The sequence below is a fragment of the Monopterus albus genome, unplaced genomic scaffold, assembly GCF_001952655.1.
Source record: "Monopterus albus unplaced genomic scaffold, M_albus_1.0 scaffold101.1, whole genome shotgun sequence".
Classification (NCBI taxonomy): Eukaryota; Metazoa; Chordata; class Actinopteri; order Synbranchiformes; family Synbranchidae; genus Monopterus; species Monopterus albus.
The window spans coordinates 1,280,716-1,296,785 of record NW_018127981.1 but is presented as its reverse complement, the minus strand read 5'-3'; the positions used below and the strand labels follow the sequence as shown (position 1 = coordinate 1,296,785).

At 40.7% G+C, this 16,070-nt stretch overlaps 1 protein-coding gene across 3 annotated transcripts in view; it reads right to left on the bottom strand.

Moving 5' to 3' along the window:
• ube2e2 (ubiquitin-conjugating enzyme E2E 2) overlaps positions 1–16,070 on the bottom strand; it is a 24,310-nt gene that overhangs the window by 1,304 nt on the left and 6,936 nt on the right. For all 3 annotated transcript variants that reach the window (XM_020609707.1, XM_020609706.1, XM_020609708.1), the window contains exons 4-5: positions 6,056–6,188; positions 2,243–2,390 (exon numbers count right to left, since the gene is read on the bottom strand). In XM_020609707.1, the coding sequence (XP_020465363.1) occupies positions 2,243–2,390; positions 6,056–6,188 (281 nt within the window). The remainder of the gene's footprint in view (positions 1–2,242; positions 2,391–6,055; positions 6,189–16,070) is intronic.

Genomic DNA, 16,070 nt, shown 5'->3' with positions numbered 1-16,070 from the left:
AGACAGTGGCACGTCTCCAGCAACTTGTAATAATTTGCAAAGGGAAATCAAATGAACACCTCTGGTATCACTGACAAAATTATTGTCAACTCACTGGGTTACATGGTGACAGACTTGTGATGGGTGTATCCCGCCTTTCACCCAGTGTCAGCTGGGATTGGCTCCAGCCTCCCTGCAACCCTCTTCAGGATGAGCAGTACAGATAATGGATGACTGTTAACTCACTAGTGTATGATGATTCTTCTTGTTTAGTGGTTGGCTGACTGATAATCGGACTGATATTTAGTATTTTTAGGTCTGCACTCATGAGGATGATTAACATAATGTCAGCAGACATACTGTATCTGCAGGCAACCTTGTCAGTGTTTTTTGGGGGGTGGAGGTGCAGTGTGATGCAAACTGGGAAACAGACTATGCTCATTTTTTATTTTCAAACACTTGAAATGATTCAAATAACTTTTGTAGTTCGTTAGTCTTAAATAAATGCTCATTTAAGTTCAGCAAATGTGTCTTTGCTATTATTAAATAGTTGTATTTTATCTGAAGCAAGAAGAAAAAAAAAACCAACATAATATTAGCATTATGTATCAGCCATCACCGCTCTATAAAGGTTGGCCACTGAAAAACCCATCAACGATCAACCACTATTCTTGTTTTTGTTCTTAGCTAAACATATGAACTTTTGGTAGTGTACCAGAGATTTGTATGGATTTAATGTTGTACAGTATGTGAGTTTTATTGTTGGCAGCTTCTTAATGCTGCTGTGGTACCAAGGCTTCCTGGTAATAGACTGTTAACCTCAGTAGGATTTATCTCCCTGGTTAAGTAAAAGTGAAATAAATAGAAAATACATTTTAATTTCTGATCACATTCCAATCACAGTGTGTGAATTTACCTGTTGCATTAACAACCTACGCAGATCAAATATTCAGACATATGCCAGGTGTAAACAAACTGTTTAAATGGGTGGCACTCTTGTGATTTGACTCCTGGCACCTGGCATTAAAACGTGATCTGTATCTGGATAAGAAAAACAAGTTAAGGCAGGTGTAACTGCATGGATTGTGAGGGGGTGCAACCAGATCCTGAAACATCTCCAAACAAATCCCATCACATGATCAAATTCAAGCATTTTATAATAGCAAGTTTTATAAGCGTGTAAAAAAACTAAAACAATGACTTGTGACATTTCTCCATCCAAATGTAATTTGGTTTCACTGCGGCTGATCGACGTTTGATTGTGACGAGTTTTACCCGGGGATAAATGTATCTTTCATTGTATTATGGTGACCTTCAGCAGACCTGATTATATGGTCTCAAATTTAGCTGTATCAGTGACCACTTAATCATATTAACAGTAAAGAAATACCCCCAGGAGCAACAAAGACTGTTCAGTGACTGAAGGAGAGAAGCCGCACAAACACAAAAAACCATCCGGTTAGTTCTCTCTACTGTTGACTCCCATCATGCTCACATTATCATGCTGAATTTGCTATTGTGTGTTGGTGAGACAACACACAATAGCCATTTTACATATTTAAAGGTGGACCACTGACCCAACTACTCTGATATTTATTGCCGTTTTTACTTATTTTCCTCCTCACACCTGTTTATGACAGAGGACTGTGCTTCAGGAGTGAGCAGCGATGCACGACAACTTGTTCTCAAGTCAAAAAAAAGTAAATGACAAATCGGTATTGTTATTTTTTTACAGCATCCTTCATGATAATATTAGGTTTTTGTTCACCAGTCACTGTGGGTGTCTTCTCTGCACTGAAATGTTAAATGTTTTATTATTTACAACTTGAAGCCACCGACTGTGCCAGAGATGTGTCAGTGTTCGACCGCAGTGGGAAACAATGAGAGTCTGAACTGGTCATGGCTTATTTAACACACCATTAATAGTCCCGACTGTGCCTCAGCTTCAGATTTGGCCTTGAGTAAAAATAAAAATCACATTCAAAACAGAATAAGAAAACTACCGCTCTCACTTCCTTCTTACTCAGCCAGTCCAGCACCTTCTTACTTGACTCACTCTCATGTGCACTGGATTCTGGTTTTTCATTAACAGGCAAACATTTCAAAAACATTTTCATTTTTCCATTATGCAGATTGATGCTGTTTTATCTGTTTAAAATGAAATCTTTAAGTGTGCAACAAGTGCAGGGGTTTGAATACAGTACTTTCTTCAGTGACTGTAAATACCATCAAGTGAACGAGGTCAGGTGGTTGTGCGTCGTACCTGGGTTACAGTCTGTGAGCAGGGAGCAGATGGACAGCAGCACCTTGGAGATGGTGAGGGCCGGGCTCCAGTTGTCCTTCAGGATGTCCAGACAGATCACCCCCTGACTGTTGATGTTGCAGTGATAGATCCTCGTACGAAAGGTTACCTGACCACGCGGGCACACACACACGCACACGCACACACACCAAAATATCACACAGCAGATCAGTAAATAGAAACTCCAGTTAAAAAGGCTGCAACTATCAATTTTTTCCTTCATGATTCAACTAAGTGTTTAATGTATGAAAGGTCAGAAATAGTGGAAAACAGTAATCCAAGTACCCCAGTAACTGACTATATTGTACTGCATAAATTAAATATGAATAGGCCTTCGTATAACCCGATTAACCATGAATCAGTGACAATTAGATGTGTCTCCATCTTGTACATAGGCTGGTGGACTGAAAACAGACTCAGAAGCAAGTTTAGAGCTTCATCATTCTATCAACCTCTGACGAAACTTGTGTTGTAGTTGTAGTTTCAAATATATTCAAGAGTTGTTAATAAATCAGAACCTAAACAATCAATAGATTAGCTGAGGGAGTAATCAGAGAAAATAATCAGCTGCAGTCCTAAATAAATTATAATCTCACACTTGATGCTTTATAATCAAATAATTATTTTGGTCATTTGATTATGTTCTTTTCAGAGCAACTTACAACAAACAGGCTTTAAATTATTTTAACTGAGAGTGATGTGTTCACTGGCCAGAACCGCTGCTTTATGGTTTTAATCCAGTAGTCCTGTTACACTTGTTTGACCACAGAAAAACAGCAAACTGCAGAGAAAACAGCTCAGAGAAGCTGCTATAAATGACTTGCTGAAACCTCAGACCCACGCATGTTAGCAGTAAATGAGGTAAAAAGCACAGCTGGCATCATTTGTGGCTCAGGGAGATGAATTTTAAGCCCTTAAAGAAAGGCAGTTTTCTATTTGCCTGCCAGATTGAGAAGCTTGTTCTAACTGGGAGTAACAATAGGTGAGACATTGAGGACTGCTGAGAGCTGCTGTGGGCCCTTCACCTCTCTTTTCTCCTTTTATTCATTAACACTGTTGCATCACTAGTATAACATGTCTGCTTGATGTGTCCACTGAGGGATATTCACCATTTGTCACAGCAGCTACAGACATACAGCACAGTGTTTGATTTCAGGCAGTGAGTGATTTTATTTTATGGGCTTGTGATGGTCTGAAAACAACATTTCCTTCACCTTGTCAGAGTAAGCCATCATTTAGCAATTCTCACCATGTTTCACTGAATCACACTGACCAACAGAGGGCAGCATCAAATGACAGTTTTCTTTTTGGACTCTAGCACCCCAGTGTAAAATAATTCCTTTGCTTGTCACGGTGAGCAGCTTCAAAAGGCAACCCACAGACTAACTGTGCTCCTCCCAGACACCCCCGACACCCTACCGCAGGGGTCTCAGCTCAGATTTGAGCCTGACATCTGGCTGGTCCTGACACAGCGATTCGTCCCGCTGCGCCAATCAGCCAACATCTGGCCCTGCTGACCCTGACCTCCCAAAGGAAAAGTCTAATGAGCCTCTTCTGATAAACGCAGCAGCCGCTCTGATAGAAGAGATCTCCACTGAACGACAATAACCAACCCTTGCACCCCCCACCACCCCCCTCTGCAGACACAGGGCTCTTCTCCTGGCCCTGGCTCAGAAACAGAAACACATCCACCTGGGGTACTTGTCAGACAGAGTGAGCAGGCTCTTGTTTCTCTTCTTTGAGATTTTAGAAAGCCAGTCCAGCCTGAGGTCTGATCACATTCAACAACTGAGCTTCACTGAAGCATTTGAGGGACTCTATGCAGCTACGGGCTGAAGGGTTTGGGGATGTGTGTATGTGCGCAGGGTGGGGTGGTTGGCTGCAGATCACAGTGTGTTAAGGGGTAGGGGGTTTTGGAAGGAGGCGGAAACACTCAAGCCTGTGTGGCTACAGAACGCTGGGGTGCAGCCTGTGGATTTGTCAGAATCTGCTGTCAAACACAGAGCTGGTGGTTACACAGCACAAAGACTGAGAAAGAGGGAGAGGAGAGGGGGAGCACAGGGAGGGGTGTGCACAACAGAGAGAGAGAGAGAGAGAGAGAAGGCCAAATGAAAGGGTAATCGAGTGCACTGCAAACTAAAGGAAGATTGGCCCTGACAGTCAGTGGGTTTAAAAAAATGACATTGACTCAACATCAGTAAAGTGCTCTGCAGAGAACACGAGAGGAGAACTTCAACTGGCTGGCTACTAAGCAGGTCGGGATTCAGCACGACCCTGACTTCACGCTCGAATCACAATAGTGGAAATGTACACATCAAGCTGGGAAGCAGCTGAGACAAAAAGCCGCAGCAGTGATGGTCTACAACCCCAACTATTGTCCTAGTTTCCTTCAGCTGGTGCTTCATTTTTCAAAGTCTTTACCACATCTGTTCATCGATCAATTCATCTACTTGCTTAAAAAAATCTAAGTAATAATAACAATCAGAATGATAACAATAAAAGGGGAGAATAGAAACACTGATCGTCAGATTAACTGCGATCCAATTGTCAATTCTTGATATCCAGAGATACTGTATATTTGCATTTTCTCAGTAAACATGCACAACTGTGCTAAATGTTACCTGTATTACTTTCTAAATGATTCAGTTCCGACTGCATGGAGTGTAAAATGTCTTCCTGATGGAAAGTGAGTTGTTACAATGTGCAAAAAGGGTTATTTTGAGTTACAGTATAAAGTAATGTAGATGACAGCTGGCTGTATTAGTCGTGTTGAGTCATGACGGTCTGGAAACACGTCACACTTGCACGTTGTCATGACTCAGGATGGTTAGCTGACTGTGGCTAACTTGTAGCAGAGATCCTGTTGACAAGAGTGAGAGACTGAAATAAGACTCGCACTGATCTGAGCTCTGGGTTTGTTTTGTTGAAGAAACATTATCTCTGGCTACAAGACATGAAGCTGTGTTGAGTCAATATTGTGTAGATTCTACTTTATTCAGTCTCTTCCTGTCGGGGAGGTAACGCTAGCTAGCAGCTGTCTGCAGATACCAGGCTGATGCCAACACAGATGAATCAGCAGCTTCTGCCCCATCTTTGCTAAAACTGATCTTTAAAGTGGACATCTGGACTTAGATGAAGCATCTTCTATGTAGCTGTATGGGAGAGCATTTATTTTTGAAATGATGCAGAATGATGGTGCAGGGTTTTTATTATTACTGTGTTGTGTTTTGCTCATGTACCTAAAAAAAATAAATAAAAGTGCATTACAGTAGTTTTATATTTGCCAAGGAAAATAAATCCTTGTTTCACAACACTGGTACCAGGAAATGTGTTTACAATTTAGTGTATAATATGAACTTAACATGAAAAGGAAGAAAGAGTGCTACTCAGTTGTTGAATGTAGACAAATTTTTAAGTTCCCAAAATTCTGAAAAGCACTTTATGCAACATCTGAAGTAAATTAATCATGAATCAAATTCAAATAGATTTGAGAGATCAGTATCAATATCCAGCCCTAAACAATAACATTACTCTGGGCTATTTTTGTATAAATACACTTGCACTTGGTGAGTTCTATACACACTGAATTTTTCCTCCTATAACAATATGCTGATCTTAAACAAAAGCAGGTCATCAGCACACAGTCATCCCAGCAGTATAAGCTATCAGTGTGAGGGCCCTACACAGAGGGGGTACTCGTGTTCTTCTCCACAAGTCAGCACTTGGTCAGCTACTCGAAAAATATTTTATCAGTAACAAATACTGGCTGCTGACCTTTGGGGGTTTGAAGGGGTAGTCGGGTGTGAAGGCGATGTCCAGGAAGAAGACCCCTCCCTCATACACGGAGCCCGGGGGTCCCAAGATGGTCGACCTCCACTCGTAGATATTGTCTCCTTTGGGGCCAGCACTAGAAAATTGAAACAAAAGATGTGTTAATATGTTCATCAGCACAGTGCACTGGAATTGACAGTGTGGTGTTTTACGATGCCAGCGTGATGACAGAGGCTTGAGGGGAAGAGCCAGTCAGTCACTAAACACTAGTTCATGACAAGTGAACGACAGAGATTTGGGGAATGCAGAATCTGTGGCAGCTTGAGGGTTTTTAGTCCGAGGCCATTTTAGGAGCATTAAAATTACCTTTCAAAATTTTTATTACAAGATGAGATTACCTGCTACTGCGAGTTGAGCCACTGAAGCAGTTCTCATAAGTGAACTGAAAGAAACTTATATATAATAAGACAAGAGCTTGAGCATAAAAAGGTATGTCTAGGCCAACATCTGCAAAATGATTTCATACTTGAGCCTATTTTTTTTCCATGAGATGAGTGTTTCTGCTGAGCGGAGGCTGAAGGTCACATCTGTTGTATAGGCACAGTAATTAATGCCATTCCCATATTAAGAGCTCCCTCCCCCCACTGTTGTTTGTGGTAAGACCCGGGCTGGCAGAGATCGAGACAATGCTCAGATCATAAAGCCCAGGACAATGAAGGCTCCCTCCGATTTCATGTAATTACCAGAGATGGTCTTTAAGGCCAGCCCTTCACTGCTGGCAAATGTGCTCACAAATGTGTGTATGTGAACATCCCAGCACATCGGGTTTGCTTTCACTCACGGCTGTGATATCACTGTTCATTTTACTCAGACATACAACAATAATCTGAGGCAGAGTTCCTAAAAGCGACTGTGTAATGGCCTCAGACAGCAAACTGTTAGCACAGCATCTGGCTCCAAGCATGCCCCAGACAATAGATCATTCTCCATAAATAGAAATGAGACATTTCTTTCCTCCTTCAGTGTCAACACATGCAAATTTCCACTAATCTACTTCGCCACTCTTTCACACACTGCCCCTCTCTTAAGCCTTCTTTAATTAGCTAATGATGATTACTTCTTCTCTGGGGACTTCAGAACACACTGTCGATAAGGGTTTCTGTTGTTTCAAGCACAAAGAAAATCTGGGATTTTTTTTTTTTATGAGAGTCGAGATAAAAATAACAAAAGCAAATGCTGAACACCGGGAGTGCACAGGAAGGGGGCAAATACTGGCCATTTGTGCTTGTAAACCCTAATACTTAACTGCAGTGATTGAAGATTCGCATGGAGATGGCTTCTTATACACCAAACACATCTATTGTTTTAAAAACATGCTCATGTTAAACATGTTATGGAAGGTTTATTTACATAAAAAATATTTACATGATCAGCTTCTTTTGTTGTGGCAAGTGTGTCAACAAAAAATGACAGAGTGGCACCAAATAACCCCAAATTACAGGTTTTGTTTGTCATCCAAACAAACAGTGTTGCATTTTGGTCAGTGAGAGAGCAACATCTGAAAGAACTGCAGGAAACGATTTCAAAATTCAAGGATATATAGACACACAGAGATTTGTGGACATATGATAGCCAGCAGTTACATGTGCCTGGAAAGCCTGTCATAACAATATAAAGCAAGGACAAACCACATGAACTGCTACTCATATCCAGCTGTGCCTACATTTTTGTGACGTGTTGTTTAACAGAGCTAAATTCGAGCAGAGGATTTCCATATATCTGTTCTGCCTTGACTGAAAGTGGAAGGGTTTTGAAACAAGATGTTAGATCAGCAAAGCTCCGTCCATTAAATTAAATCAGGAGCAACAAAAAAGTAACTCTAAACAAAATAAAAAGGCAAATCACCAAATAAAAAACAAAACAAAACAAAAACAACAACAAAAAAAAACACAATAAGATACTAGAAGGGCAAACAAATGCCCTAGTTTGTGCCAGTGATAAACACCTTCCTAAATAAATAGGTTTTAAGAAGATAACGAAAGATGGCCAGACTGAATGTCTGGTGGAAGGCTGTTCCACAATCTTGGAGCCGCCATGCCAAAAGGCTGGTCACCACAATGTTCAAGTCTGGACCTAGCTAGGTACTGTGCCTCTAAAAGCAACTGGTTAAAAGATCCAAGAGAGCTACCTGGTGTGTGTTGATGTAAGAGCTCTGAGACTTTCCATTTGTACAAGGGTGCCAAACCATGCAGTGCTTTACAAACAAATAATAAAAGCTTGAAATGAATCCTGTGATGAACAGAAAGCCAATGAAGGGAGACCAGAATAAGGGTTGTGTGCTCATGTTTACGTGCATTTGTCAAAAGACAAGCAGCTGCATTTTGGACCAAGTGAAGACAAGACAAGGCTGCTCGAGAGATCCCAACATACAGAGCATTACTCTAGTCAATCCTTGAGTTGATAAATGCATGAATTGCCTTTTCAAAGTCATTGAATGCTAGAAAGTACTTGACAATTGCTAATAATCACAGCTGAAATAGCCTCGCTTTGACCACTTAATTGACCTATTTTAAGGGCACGGTTAAATAACAGTCCTAAGTTTTTTACCAAGATCACTGTCGCAAAAAGCCACTGGGACTTCCAAACACACACTCCATTTTACTTTCATTAATGTGTAGGAAGTTTAATTTTAACCATGAAAAAACAATAACCACAAAAACTATAAAAGCCATCTATCAGTAATACAGATATCCATTAGTCCAACACATGAACTGTACTGCTGTCAGAAAGACATTTTTACATGAAATCGATGACTCCTCAAACTCATGTCATAACTATTTATGGCACTTTTTATGCAAACAACACCATCAGTGTTTTCACACTCTTTTTTCATTCTTCACAAATTTACACAAGTCACTGCAAACAAGCAAAACATGATCTGCACGTGTGCACCGTTATCTGGCAGCAGACTTCCCACTCCATGTTTGGGTGGTGCTGTTCAGAAGAACCTTAAACATTCAGCTTCTGATGTGGCCAGATGATGCATCATATAAACTAGTGTGTTCACCTTTACTTATGAGTCAATGTGGCTTTTGATTACAAGCTTTTTGCTTGTAATTAGGCAGTGTGAATCTGAGTGATAGACCGACAGATGGTGTGTATCTTTTCAAATGTGGCTGATGAGGGAGCCTGACCACTGTCCAGCTGTCTAAACATGACTTTCTGCATTTCATTTGCTTCTGCTGAGAGAACCATACAGACAGGTTATTTTCTATCCTGAAGGCTCTCTCTCCCCTGTGAAACTTGTGCTTGGATTTGTGTGTTGCACACACCTCAAGGTATAACTTCCATTACTGTCAAGCTATTCAAAGGCTTCCCTGACAGCACAGTGAAAGAGAGCCATCTATTCCCATTTCAAACATCTGCAATAGGAACAGATATTCACTTCCTTTGAGGCCCATGAGTTTGCAGCAGTGATAATAAATTAGACATGATAGAAAGATCGAGATGAGCAGGCAGAGGTCCTAGCTCAACAGAGCGGCTGCCGTAGGGGATCTGACAACCACACAAGTGCTGCAGATAAAGTTTTACTCCATAGTTGAACGTGCATGCCACCAATGGCTGTTGCTTGGAGACCTTCTCCCCCATCTGCTCAGGTGTTTCTGTGGCACTTTGTTGCAGCCATTAGCGGAGTGGCTGCTCCATGAGTTGAGTCATGTCAAGTCATCTGCAGATTCACAGCATCAGTGAATTTAGCATAAGAACCCAGTCAGCAGGCTTTAACTGATGCACGGTTAATATCAGGAATTAATAGATAGGTCAATAGATATGCAGAATATTATGCTCTCCGTAATAATAAATTTCAATTCTGCAAGTGTATCGTTAAATCAACAGACTCTTTTGTTCTCATGTCGAGGTTCTGTCTTGTCATACACAGCTGCAAACCCCTAACAGGTGCTTAAAAAAAACAGTATTATTGAATCAATGTAAAACCAACAAAACTTTTTAGAACCAAGTCACATGAATCTAAACAGCCAGCCCAGAAACTGAGAATGACAGTTAGATAAATATTACATGTCGCTCCTGTCTTTTTCTCTGTCTTCAGAGGAACAGTGTTCTCTCCAGGCAGACAGATCTACCTCAACAAATGTGTGACGTTAACTGGTGTTAACAGTGCTGCTTATGGGTTTTGTTTTAGGCTGCTGTAATAAAAACCTCTGCTTAAGTAATAGTATATTTGCACTGTCAGCCAAATTACTTGATTCAGTGAGTATTTAGGTCATTAGTTTCAAGGGTCTGGGATACATTAGTGTATGGGTGTCCGTGAGAATCCTGCCACTGCCCTTTCCTCTGAGATTACACTCATGTAAGAACCTACTTTGGCAGCTGGGCTGCTTCCTCTGTAACAGAGCACCAAAATAGTCTTTAGAAGCAGATTCACACTGCTGTCTCTCTCTGACGTTTGTTCCCCCCCCGCAGTTTCTTATATTAATGGAAATAACCATTCACTAACTGTAGTATCAACACCAGCAGGATTCAGTCATAAAATGGTGTTTGTGGTAGCTCAGAGGGAGCGAGTAACTGCATCCAACATTGACCTTCAGTGCTTCACCTCAACAAAGAGCTTATCACTGCACACAAGTGAGAGAGAGAGTCTGGACACTTTGACACCCAGAGACTCCACTGAGATGGTTGTCAGAGAATGAGAACTGCAAAAACTGTTTCTTCGTGGAATACAAAGAGGACGCTGCAGCACAGACCTACTTCATCATTGGTACCTTTTGTTCACACCTCCTGAAAACCATCCAAGCTGTGCCCCATAATCACAGACGGCAGTAATGATTTTCATATACATGTATACTGAATGACCTTTTATTCCCATGATACAGTGGCAGTATGTGACTCCAGGGGGGGTCCTCTGCCCATTTAATTATCCACATTGTCTTATTTCATAGATAGGGCAATCTGCAGACTGGTGCCAATGCCAAACGATAAACTTTATCTCGCTGCATGAGACTTGCGCTAATCTCCAAAATCTCTAACCTGTTTCATGGTTATTGTCACCCAGAGCCAGTTCCCACAGATATGAGCTGAAGACACCGTCATGAGATAGGCAGGTGCCTCTCATGGACGAATTCATACCACAAGGTAAATTCACCAGCTCTGATCATAGTGTATTTACAGAGTTTAACAAAAGATTTTCTTGTGTCTTTATGAAGGAATTTGTTTGACAATCTTACAATATTTATTATTTTGGGCACTTTAAAAGCAAATAAAAATGACAGACTGACAGAATAAACTTATTCAATAAGCAACCACTATTAAAGAATGCAAGTGTCAAACCACAGAGAAACAGAAGGAAGAGTCTTATGTGCTTAAAATGACTGTGTGATTATATTTTGTCAATATACACTACCCAGGTCATTGTAGCTGTTTCTTTGACAAAGACATTAGTTGTGTCTCCCTTGTTAAGCTCCACAAACAGATTCTATTCACAGCAGGATCTTCATTTTTCCACATCTTTTCTCAGAAGACTGTCAAGAGACATTCACACCCTTTCAAAGAAATGTTTTCCCCACCTCTTGCAGCTGATACTGGTAATGATTTGACAAACACAAGATGTGTCTGGGTCAATTTAGTTTATATGTCTGCTGTAACAGATGGGTCTACTTATGAGCTGTGTATCATTTTTTGGGTGAAAATATGATGGACAGTGACTACAGGAGCTTTATGAAATGCTACTAGGAATTTTTATTTTACCACCATAAAAAATGTCCACAGGAGAATTCCACTGTAACTGACATGAACCCAAGCTAACACAGCAGGGGTCTGCTCTATCAATGGAGAAACAGCCACCTTTCATGACTTCACGGGGTGTGTTTCAGTTAATACTCAAAAGATTGGGTTATATTTAGTGGATCAAATCGGTGGAAAATCCAGAAAACAGGATCGTAACCATCAAACACTTGAACAATAGCACAAAACCAGTGTGTTCACAAAGCAGCTTGTCACACAGCAGCTGTTTACAGGTAAATAGCTGCCCGAGCCAAGAATTGCACCGAGGGGCTGATAAATAAAGCAGGAAAGTAAACCAGTAATTGAATGTGAATCAGTATGTTTTGGAGCATGTGAATACCACCAAGCACAAATAAAGCCATTATCTGCATTATTTGCCATTCCAGTTCATTCCCCATGGGCACTTTCTTCCTAACAGCACTGTCGTTCAGTGGAGATCTCTTCTATCAGAGCGGCTGCTGCGGTTATCAGAAGAGGAACTTTAATGAAGCAATCTTCTTTCCCTCCAACCGTGAAAAAGCCCCAGGACCAATTACTATACAGCTCAACATCCGTGGTGACACCTCCTTTCTCTGTTCTCTTGTCTTTATTGTCTCAAATGACATGGTTTGTTTTTTTAATCAAGCCTTTTATTGTTTATCTGTACAATGAATTCTGCAATTACTGACCGGACGGTTTATCCAGCAACAAGGGAAACGGCTGAGTAGGTGGTTGCATGCTTGTCGAGTCGAGGCGAATAACACAATTTTATTCTCATAGGAAGGCAACATCACATCAGTGGTCAATACTGAACTGAGCAAGTTATTTTGAAAGAGAGGTTTGACAGACTGGCCTTTCATTAAGGAAGTTTGTCCTCACCGGGGTTTAAAGTCATGTTAACAAATCGGTAAATAAAGCAGGGCATCTGTTTATTTTCCTCAGCATTCCTCTTTAATTCAGCAATGTGCGTCTGAGCTACATCAGAGATTTTGGTACAGTAAGCATTTTTGTCTCCTTCACATCTGAACTGCTGCATGAGACAGTGTCTGATACAGCGTAAATGTTTGCCTCTAGCAAAAAATGAATAATGCAGAGGATATATCATTACCATAATACACAGGCTTTGCATAAAGGAATCAGTAAAAGATTACGAGTCATAAAAATATCACTTACCCAGCAAAGTACTGCTGAGTACCAGGGTGAGTGATGACACAACAACTACTATTAAATAAAAGTTTTAGTTCCATAAATGAAGCCCTCATGCCCTAAAAGCTGAAGTTGTGCAATTTCAGTAGAGAATACAAACATCTGAGAAGAAGAAGTTGATAGTTAATGACAACTGATGTGGACAGTAGCTTTTTCTAAATAACTTCTGCAAAGACAAAGTAAAAAAAGAAAAGAAAAGTGTGTGTACATTGTGCCATTGTTGTGCACATATCTTCACAGGTCTTTACAACTTCAACAGGCTTTCTGGGAGTTAAGACTTGGCCTTAGGTTTCAGGTTAGGTATTAGGGTTGGGGTTAGACATCTAGCTGTTATGGAAAAGTTTAGGGTAAGGGACTAGGGGATGCAGAATCTCAAAGGGTGTCCTCACAACTACAGAAAGATATGAATGTGTGTCTGTGGAGGAGTAATTACAAACATTTGCTTTGCTTGAATAAAACAAGTTAGAATTTGTGCTGACATGCAAATCAGTTCGCTGGCCAAGGATTCACAGGAACGCTGCTTCGGGAAAGGAAACTGCCTGAAAAACAGATTTGCCTCCAAGAAAAAACTGCAGTCGCTTGCAATGTATGAACTAAATTATTCAATGTTAATATTTTTAATTTCACAGCCCTGCACCAAAAGTCTATTCAGCCTCCTCAAAAGCACTCTGGACAGCCGTTTGGCCCTGTGGCTGAGGGAACAGACTTATTACCAAAAAGGTCAGTGATCTGGATAAGCTGCAGAGCCTGGCCTATTCCCTTGGCACCATATTAGCCCTGAGGTTTCCAGGTAGAGAAGTGTTACAAAATTTTTAAGCTGTGGGTTAAACACATTATTACAGAGAAAAGGGCATTCATTTGACATTATTCACTACTTATTATTCCAATAGCATGTTAAGAGTGTTAACATTTCATCCCACAGACCACAAATATGTCATTGAGACACTTTAAATTTTCTTGGCAGGAGCTGATCTGTAACTTCAGACAGAAATCCATTAGGTTTTCAGATCTCAGATCTCAGAGCAATTGTTTACTTCCAAGTTACTATGTTTGTCTTGCCAAAAGATTCTTCTGTTTGTGCTCAGATTACTATTCAGTCATTCTCAATCATTGAAAGAACTTCTGTGGAACCGGTGTAATGGCAACACTCCACAACCAAATGCTTCATGCTCGGCTTCCCCACAAACCCATTAATAATATTCTGGACAAATGTTTGTTAGAAAACCAGCTCACAAATGAGGACATCGAGAATTCAATGACAGGCATGAATCAAGGCAGCCCGTGCTCGCTGTCAAACAAGTGCCGCAGTGGAAAACATTAAGGACAAATTAAACTCAGGCCGGTGTCAGAGGGAGAGCATATGTTACCGCTATTTTATAGGAGCAAATTTATTTCTTTTCCGCTCAAAACACAGTGTGAGGAGGAAAATGGTGCAGGCGGACTGGTGTGCGCTGGAAGAAAAAAAAAAAATGTTTCATAGGTGCACCAGGAGAACGAATCAGCACAACCCAGACCGGCCCAATCCATCTGTGTGCCACAACATCCTTCTGCTCTTGTACCAGATTTAAACATCTTTATTTATCATTAGCGTAAGACTGTTTTTTTTTTCCCCAGATAGCATATTTGTCCTTGATGATGTACATTTATAGTAGGCTATACACTCACTGGCCACCTTATTAGGTACACCTGTACAATGATGAAGCTCAAAATGTTTTGGTGAAATTGTTATAAATGTATAAATCCAATTATATGTTCATTACTGAGGTCATAGCTAAAGGCGGTGTTGTACGGTACTACATTATATTTAGAGGTGTTCCTAATAGTCCAACCTTCTTGTATGTAGCTGAGGAGGACAAAAATATAGAAAAAACCTGATTTGATGTTGTTTTATTCATTTGAACATTCAGGCTACCAATGAGTTAGATGATGGCAACCATTTTTAAAAACCGTTCCATCAGTGTTTAAGTTAAAATGCTAACTACACTCTGGCTTCAGCGGCTCCAGTGGGAGGATCTGCTGCTTTTCCTTGTTTTATATCATTAACTATGTATTTTTGGGTTTGAAGGCATCACTCAGAGCTCTGGAAAACGGCAATGGACATTTTATAGACTAATGGATTATTCAATCAATTGAGACAATAGCTGACAGATTAATAATATGATAATAAAATCATTAGTGGCAGCTCTACTTCTGAGGAAAATATTTTAATATAGTAAATTCAAGGTTTATATTTTTCAACTGGAAGTTTTCACAAGTGGTTCATTTACTTTTAAAATGGTAACTAATACAGCTTCTTTGCTTCCACACTTCCACATGTATGACAGAAAAAAGTGACAATTTTGGCCAGACCACCTCATTAGTCTCTGACCCTGTCTTGTGCCAATCCTCTAGCACCAACATCTCTAAGAAGGTCTCTTTTTATTTATTCTGCTGGGTGAACAAAGCGATTCTGATTCTGAGCAGTGCCTTCATGAAGGTTCTCAGTTTCTGGTGTCAACGGACAGGACCTTCACTAAAAGGTTGAGAACAAGACAGAGATGGGTGCCTATAACTCACCAATATTTATACAGACAGCGATTATGGGACAAGACTTTGATTAGGGTTGATGTAATTCAAGGTCAAATGTAGCGGTCATCACTGAACCCGCTTCAAACTGCTATCACGTTGGAGAGATCCAACCCACAATAATTCATCAGCACAATATGGTGATCTGCTCCAATACACAGGAGACATTGTGAAGCTCACCCCCCTCACCAGTCCCCGTCCATCCAAACTTTCATGAATATTCATGACCCTCCCTGCCGTGCTTAATGGCAACACTGTGAAAAATGATGCTGGGTGTGTCAGTCATACATAGTCCTCCAGGGGCATGGTACAAAACTAATATACAGCCATCACAGACATGAAAATGATCCCATCAGCCAGAAGAGAATGAGAGGCCAGAACCTAGGGTGAAGACACCCTCAATTCCCGGTGAGACTCGGCGATGATGTCTGAAATACATATTCACATCAGGCTGTAAGCCAGCGAGCATGTG